Source organism: Hyalella azteca, unplaced genomic scaffold, assembly GCF_000764305.2.
Source record: "Hyalella azteca isolate HAZT.00-mixed unplaced genomic scaffold, Hazt_2.0.2 contig2235, whole genome shotgun sequence".
NCBI lineage: Eukaryota > Metazoa > Arthropoda > Malacostraca > Amphipoda > Hyalellidae > Hyalella > Hyalella azteca.
Window position 1 is genome coordinate 1 of NW_025932518.1, and position 8,633 is coordinate 8,633.

At 39.6% G+C, this 8,633-nt stretch overlaps 1 protein-coding gene across 1 annotated transcript; it reads left to right on the forward strand.

Moving 5' to 3' along the window:
* Window positions 1–370: 370 nt before the first annotated feature.
* Window positions 371–6,611, forward strand: LOC108677665 (the record flags this gene model as incomplete). The annotated part of the gene is made up of 8 exons (XM_018165918.1): window positions 371–571; window positions 923–1,093; window positions 2,262–2,491; window positions 3,015–4,348; window positions 4,871–5,005; window positions 5,398–5,471; window positions 5,840–6,025; window positions 6,344–6,611. Coding segments are annotated over 8 exons (2,352 nt in total), but the record flags the coding sequence as incomplete, so codon positions are not given.
* Between the last annotated feature and the right edge of the window lie 2,022 nt (window positions 6,612–8,633).

Here is an 8,633-nt window from a genome sequence, read left to right on the forward strand (position 1 = left end):
CACGAAAAGGAAAAGAATCGGCGACAGGCCACATCAGGCCTACACTTCAGCGCCGACATCACTATGTTATGTTATGTTAATGCAGTACTTGAGAATTCAGTCAGTTTATCTTAACTCCATGCAACTCTCACCATATTTTCCAATTTCTTACGAGTTTGAGTACAGTAATTTTTGTTCTGCATCGCTCAAAGGGAATTTCAGCGCTACACTTTGATTGTTGTTGAATGAATAATAAGTGTTCAGTTGCATCTCAATTAACGTTTGAAATTGTTTTCATTAAAATATTTTAAGTAGATTTTATGAATATCAACTTTCCTTTTTGATTACTGCTTGCAATCCTTGCCTGCTAATGTATTCCTTTTTTTCACAGAGTTTGACGCGTTTACAGCGGCAAGAGAAGACGCTCAGCGACCGACTTGCCCAGACTGTGTTTTGCCGCACGACCGCCGCCAAGAAGTTGACGTCTGCCCAGCAGCAGTGGCAGGAGCTGCGGCAGCGTTGTGAGCAGCACGGGCAGCTGCATTGTTCCAGTACTGAATTGCAGCACATTCTCGATCATGCGCCGCTGCAGGTAATTTTTTATTCAGCTGATTTGAAAAATTGAATCTTATATTTCATGAATATTTTCCGTAGAAATTATTCAGCAGCGTAGGTCCTGCCTTTGCCAATTGTACAATACTTAGTTTACGTAAGGTTGATGACAAGAACTTGGTGTTTGCTGTGACCGCTCTTGATTCAATATAAAATTTTGCATTTGCATTTAGGTATAATTGTTATGTATTTAATGAGAGAAGAGTTGTTTGATTACGTTGATTACGGTCAGATTTTGTCCCCTGACATTTTCCTGTACTAATTTTTTGTTTGCTCTACGATTGTCTTATGATAATCTTTGAATGTAAATAATGTAAATGCATCTGTGTAGGAAGCGCTACGAGTGCAGGAACAAGAGGGGTCTTCTCTACGCGTATTACTGAAGGAGAGCCTCGGTGAAGTGAAAGAAGGTCACCGCCTGCAATGTCTCCTGCTTCATGCAGTGTGTGGTCTGCACGAACGCCTTAACAGCAATCACACACTCACCAACAATTTGTTTCAGGTCAGTGGAATTTTACCTGGTCTACCTTATATGAATTTTTAATTCCGTTGTCAAGCTTGGCAGGCAGCCGTCTTCTTTTTAAATCAATTGATAATAGATAATCCAACCATTGTCGCTGTAAATTATTTCATTAAGATAGTGTTCAAAAAAGTCACCTATTATGCAGAGATACAGATACTATTTTGCTGCAGCAGGTTTTGTGGGATGAGTTCTTGGAAAGTTATGATCTTTTTCCACTTCTTTCACTTCCTAATTGTTAGACTGACCTCCTGGAAAAAAAATTGAGCAACAGACTGCAATAATTGTAATTTTCGCTCATCGTGTTGAATAGAAAGAATTAACAAGCTCGGACAAATAATCAAGCTTTGTTTCTTTAGAATTGAAATCCTCATCTTCCCTGATTCAACCGAGATGAAAGTGGTAACTAATCGAAATCATTTTGAAAACGCTAATCGTGTTCATTGAGATGACATTGACCAAGAGACTTATCGTAGTTCGGCACTGAAACACCGAAGTACTGATAAATGTCGCATTTTATGTTACAATAATACAGCCGTCTGATACTTCGCAAATTTGCCACCTCGTCTTGGCAGAGCTTCATACAAATCTGTCCCTGTTCTTGCAGCTGAAGAATTTACACCTCCAAAGTTTCCAAAGACACCTAAAAGATCATCTCTGAAGCCACGTGCAAGTTGAGAGGAGAACTGAAGAATGTTTGTGAGTGTTCGGTGAGCGAGTGTATTAATCTGGTCCTGGTATAACCCATGACTAGATGTACACTTGTTCATCGCGCCTCATCCTCGCATCTGTGATGCCTCTGCGCAACCGAATATTCAGACTTGCTCATCCATGACAACTTCTGCAATGTTGCCCGGCTGCGCTGGACAAAAGTTGCTGCCTGTGATTTGTTTAATTTCGCCTGGACGGGATTAATGGGACGATATCAGCAAAAGGACCATTTAATTAAAATTTTAACCGTGTTGATTCGTATAGGTTCTTTTAATTATTATATTCTGTTATCATTTTAATTATTATTTAGTTTTGTATCATAATCATCATCAATTCTAATTTGAAGGCTGTCCAAGTTTTACCATGAATTTAAGTAGTTTATCTATTCTATTACTATGTACATTGGTAAGTAACATCAAGTAACATCCACGCTGTGCAGAGTGTGGTGTCGGACCTGGACGAATATCGCATCGCGTGGGCGGACCAACGGATTGAGGAAGAAGAATGTGCAGCTGGAGGAGACAACCCAAAGCCTGCCTCCTCAGAGCCTGCCATCTTACCGCCCGAACTGGAGTGGCTCACGAGACTCGACGCCGCTCCTGCCACCGCGGGAGAAAATGAGACGCCTCCTGCAACGCAGCTACCTCCTCTCCCTGCTAAATCTCTCAAGTTCGTTATCTCATTCCTGAATATTATTCACTCTGCTGTTGGTACCTTTTTTTAACAGATTTCCTTTTGTGTGTCTCGCCAAATCACTTCAAAATATCTGTTTCTCTCAATTTTTACTTTAGTCCCGCTTATAATTGGTGCGTTTCTATTATCTTACATTTAGCTTCGTTGTGAAGTCTCGCACTGACTCGAATGATCTTGCATTGTCATGTTTCTATTATTGAAGCAAATAATTTGGTACCGAAACTTTTATTTTCGTGATTTTTTTCTGAATGTACTATTATAAATATTTACTCAAATATTCCTCTCATATTCAATGTAATATTGATATTCATTCCTTAACGATCTTGACGTTTCATTTCTAAACATCTAAAATGTTTATTCTTTAAAATTTTAAAATGTTAATTACTTGAATGTTCCTTTGGCTGTTGGTACTTTGCCATTAGATGATTGTTTAGTTGACATCCCAGCCTTTGTTTTATCCTAATTATGAACAAAATTATTCATTGGTATTCCTGTGCAGGAAATCGATCTTGAAGGGCAGCAGCAGCGTGCTGGACCTGCAAGATACGCACACGAGTCCTCTTGTGGTGCAAGCGATTGCTGTCACTGCCGAGCAGCTTCATAAGTCTACTCGCGCCAACACGCTGAACAACCAGCGCCTGTCCACTGCACCTGTCGACTTACATAAGGAGCCCTTGCAGCCTACAACTCCTACCATCGCTCAGCTTATCTCAGTGCCATTGACGTCCATTTCATTTAACCCCACACAATCTTTGAATTCTGTTTCTGCATCTGCGCAATCGAATTTTCCGAATCATTTATCATCTTCCGTTGCGTCAGTTTCATCCACAACTGTGCAATTTACTGCCTGTCCGTCAATTTCTTCCAGTATTGGTGGCGGCGAAAATCACATGTGTATACGGGATGGTATCACTGCCTCGTCATCTTCAAGTTTTCCTCGAATAAAATTGTCCGAAACGATTGATCTTGACGGCTTCGATGAAAACAACTCACCAGTTTTGCTCAGTCACCTCCACTTTAATTCTTCTGTTGCAACCACTTCATCTTACTCCGCAGTGTCTCGTCCTCTATGCCTCGTCGAAGGAAGCAACGCTGCTCCTCCTGTAATTGCGGATGGATCTCGCAATATTTTTTCAGTTAACAGTACCTGGGCTACACAGGCGTCCATGACCCCATCACACTCACAAGCGTTACCTTCCGCTACCGCATCCATTGTTAAATCCACGCTGCAACGTCAGAGTGCCACTCGCAATCTGGGAGTATATATCCCGAGCTGTAAATTAATTCCAGATAAAACAGATTCGCAGTTCATTAACAATGTACCAGGATCGCGCTCTGGCATTCGTTTCTCCGACACATTCTCCATCACCCCATCTAAATTTGTTTCGGAACATCAGTTTAACATTTTGCCTTCAGTTTCTGATCTCAGGAATCCATCTATTTTAAATCCAACAGCTAATGGCTATCCTAAGTTATTTGCAAGTTCTTCTTACGCTACATTAAACGCAACAGTTGATTTATCGGATACTGGAAAAAAAATTACGCCTGTTGAACAAAATCCCACCGTATCTTCGGCATCGGTTTCGTATTCAGGTGGCGTTCCTGGATTGGCGCTACTAAATGACTGCTCTAATTTGCTTCATTCATCTTCGAAAGGCAATGAAAACAGCCAAATCAATAGCACTTTCATCTCCAACTCCTGCGTTGAAGAGACATCTGACGGACCATCAACGAATCCCTACAATGAAATTCGTGGAGCTACAGAAAGCAATAAAACGAAGTTGGATTTAAACGGCAACTACACAACGCGTTCTGAGCAGCCTGATTCTGATGGTGGGTTTTAGGAATTAAATCTTCAGAAACCTTTATCGTATTAACTAGGATTCTCCGGTTTGATCTAATTTAGTATCTTAAACTCTAGCTTAAACCGATGTTGTTGCATTGCTTTCTCATTAAAGTTTTTTTTATTACAGTTAGGTTATTCGTTATTTTTGCCATTTCTGCTGTTGTTGCAAGATTTTCTATCATGACTAACCAGTTATATTCTGAATTATATATTTAGTTCATTTTTTCAATCCTGTTTGACTGCTGAGTTATTTCAAGACAAAAATGTCTAGACTGGACAAACACTTACTGTCTCACCCTATGCATAACTTGCATGTAGTTGTTTACTTTGTGTTTTCATATATTTAATGAGCAGGTTGTTAGTAGCGTGGGGCTTTTTGGATTGTCACTGAATGATACTGCATTTTACTACGCAGTCCATCCTTGATCAATGCTCACCAAAGTATTATTTCGGTCATTAACATTAGTCTCCCACTCTATGGGTAAACCATTCAATGTACATTTGTGCAGGCGAGGACGTCAGCGAGGAGGATGCGTGTCAGGAGAACAGATCATCTGCTCGCCAGCTGCTCTTCAATTCTCCCGACGCTCAGCCTGCTGGTTGCCAGCCCTCGCAGAATTCGACTTTCTGTGTAGAGCCTTCAGGTCATATCCTCACAGCTTGGCTTAACTCTCCGTTATCAAGTTGTTTAATTGTTGGCATTGTACTATTTCTCCAGTTTTCATTAGAATTGGTTGAAACCAGTTGAAAAATAATCAGTTTTTATTAAAATTGGTTGTTGTCTTCCTTATTGTCAGAGTAAAAGCATTTAATTTGGATGCTAAAATGAAATTTTAGCATTGACCTGCTTTGAGATTTATTCGTTACCCTCCACTAGTCGCGATAAATTGATTATTCGTCACGAAATTGTTGAGTACTTTTTGTGTGTTATAAAAGTTTAAAGTGTTCCTTATTGTATTTATTTTCACTCGTTCTCCAGTTATGTAAATGTCATCTTAGTTAGATTTTCATGCCCTAACTAATTTTCTACGAACAGAAGGAAGTGTTGAGAACCTGTTGCCGCTCAACCCGTTGGAGCTGCTGGAGATGTCTACATCTTGGTCGCTAAAGGTTTGGTAACTTGCCCAATAACATTATCTTGTGTTTTTTTTGCCCTTGGTTTTTACCTCAGGACACCTCAAACTCTGCATTATAAACTTACTTGCTTCCCTCATTGAGGTGGCGTAAAAAATTTCTGTGAAAGTAAAGGCAAATTCTTGCCATCTGTCTTCTCCGTCAATTACGTATATAGTCTTTATTGTCACGGTAATCGCCCTAATTCTAAATAATTGCCTGCCGGAGAAAAAATAGACGCCAAAACGTTGTTTGTTGTTTATTGTGAACATGTTCAGCTGCGTGGAACTTTTATCTTGATTTAAGACAATTAACTTACTTGCCGTATTCAGACAATTAACTTACTTGCCCCTATTGCATTTCAGCTGAAGAGCATTTTGAAGCACAGCAACTCGAGCAGCACCGCTCGCAGGTACGAGGTTGGGGGAGGTCAGATCAGCAGAACCGCGGTCGCCCGCTTGCTGTCGAGACGCAACTTGTCCGCCTCCTCGTCCCTGCTTAGGAGAACTTCAGCTCAGTCGGCAAGCCAGAGCCAAACTCTGCGCAGAAAGGTGGGGTATTTTTTCGACTGTTGTGAACTCTTGTATTATGATCTAGCAAACTTCACGTTTTATTTTAGTTACGTTCAGATTGTTTCAGACTGTGTATACTGTATAGCTTGATAGTTCTTTATTTTTCAAATTATAGATGTTTGTTACCATTTTAAAGTGAACAATTCGACAGCAGTAATTCTGGACACTTTCTGATTTTGGGATACGTTTTCAGACAGTTCATTCAGATTTATTGTTTGGCATATTATTATCAATAAAAATTTCTAACTGTTTTTGTTATGAGTTATACCAAGTCAGGTATCTAATTATCATTGACAGGATTTGCAATGCGCCGCGTAATGAGCTTCAAGAACAGGCGTTACCATCAGCACCAAATGGAGAACCAGGAGAACTTAGCTCCACGTATCTCAACGAACAAGCTTCTCTCTTCCGCGTCGTGCTCAAATCTCACGTCTTTTGCCACCGCTACCACCACCGGCAGTGCTTCTAAGTCCCTCAACTGCTGGAGACCTTGAAGTCGCGCGTCATCTTGCCTGAAGCGTTCCCTCTTGTATCTATTGTATCTGTACAGTGACGTCTATGTTTAATTTGCNGTTTAATTTGCTTCATTTACTGCCGATTTTGTTCATAATATTGGAAAACTTCGAGGAAAAAGTTTCGCTCACGAAGATTTCAGTCATTTTTCTTCTATTTTGTACATTGATGGTTTAGTTAGACGTAAGGCGTAGCTGGCTCCAAGATATTTTTGAAAAATCCATTGCTTCACTGTTTTATTGGCAGTTTTTCTATTTGAGTATTGGTTTCTCGAACCATGCTTGCCATATTTGCTACAAATTACCCGCAAATTAATTGGCTAAGGTTGAATAGGTGTCTCTTATCGTCCATTGAGTAATGAAATCGAGTATAGATAAAATGAAAAAACCGTTCATTTACTACAGTCCGGTTAGTTAATTAACCATGCTATTAATTATTTTGCGTGTTGTTTATATGGTGATTTTTACGGTAGTGCAGCATCTCATTGCGATTGATAGTATTTTGGACTATTTTCTTACACGATTCTGCTGTTTAAAATGACTGAATCTAGATCGTGCATTAAACTTTACGCACCGTCTCTAGGTCAACTATCGTTTAGAGTTCTTTGTACGCATGAAGTTTATCTTCCTTCTCCCTGTGCTTAGTTCTAATTTCATTGTTCGATTCTTCTATATTTTTATGCTTTGCATATGCTTACAACTCCGTGTCACTAATGCTTGTAGGCATTTTTAGCAATGCAGTACGTGTCTATCATTATAAGTTGTAGCTATATAATGCAATATTAGGCTCGTATTTCACACATTTCGAATAAAGTATTTTACACCTTCCTGGCTCGAGTGCTATTCAGTTCCTTATATTTATTATTCATTCATCATTTAACATTATTCATCATTTAACATAGTATTTGAGAACCCTAAATATACGCCCGTTTGCTCGGTGATGGCGACTGCTGGAGTTTTACTTCGACTTGGGTAATAGGATATATTGAATGTCGCTGTCATTGGTTAATTAATGATTAAAATATTTAGCTTTTTATTTATCGATTATAACTCGTGTCAGGTGAGAATTCAGTTCAAAAAGTATGATTTTTGTTGTCTGCAATCCGTTCCTAAATATAATGTGTATAAAGAAAATTCTGTTCATAGTGAATGAAATTTGATCATGCGAGAAAAAGCTTCAGGAGGCACGTTTAATTTATTACTGACACATCAGACAATTTTTGTTCGAGTACAGTATCAGTAGCCAGACAGAGACGTGTAGACTCGATCTCTGGGCCTTGAGTGTCCAATACAATTTTGGAAAGCGTAGTAATACAACACGCCTTGTGCGACCATCTCGCGCGTATGCTCATTAGCATAATATGTTGCTAGTGTGCAGTCTAGACTGTCCGCCTCTCTTTCGGACCCCTCATTCAGCTCTAATTTCTTCCCGCCCCGACTGAAACCTCAGACATAAAGCGTTTAGTGTAGTACATAGATGACGTCTTATATCGATAGTATCCACTTTTTTGGCTGGTCTCCTGGGTAAAAAAGGCAAGGATTATCGTGCATGCTGTACGTAGTGCCTCCAATGCACATGTTGCGGATAATGCCAATGCAGTGATGACCTGAGAACCTCTATAATACCTGGAATCGATTGTGCGCTCTCGGTACGAAGTTTTTTAATTCTTAAGGCAAGTAGTTATTTTTTAGAAGTATTGTAAATTCTATGGTTGTAAATAAATTCGAACACTATACATGGAACTACACAGCTCAATGACCTAGTACATTCATGTACTTGAATGATTATTGCTGTGTACACTGTTGTGAATTGTGAATGATTATTGCTGTTGAAGGGCAAGTTTAGAATTGATTTTTCAAATCAATTTTAATTAATGTCGATTAGGACTGTATGCGAATAAGACGGCTTTGCCCCATCCCTGACCTTAAAGGCGGTTGGCATCTTATGCACCTCGACCCAAAATGAAGGTTTGTATCCTGATTTGCCTGCTGCCGTGGGGCTAAAAATGAAAATAAAACATAATGCAGAAACGCCGTACCAAAGACATCATGAAAGCAAAGCAACAACTTCAAAT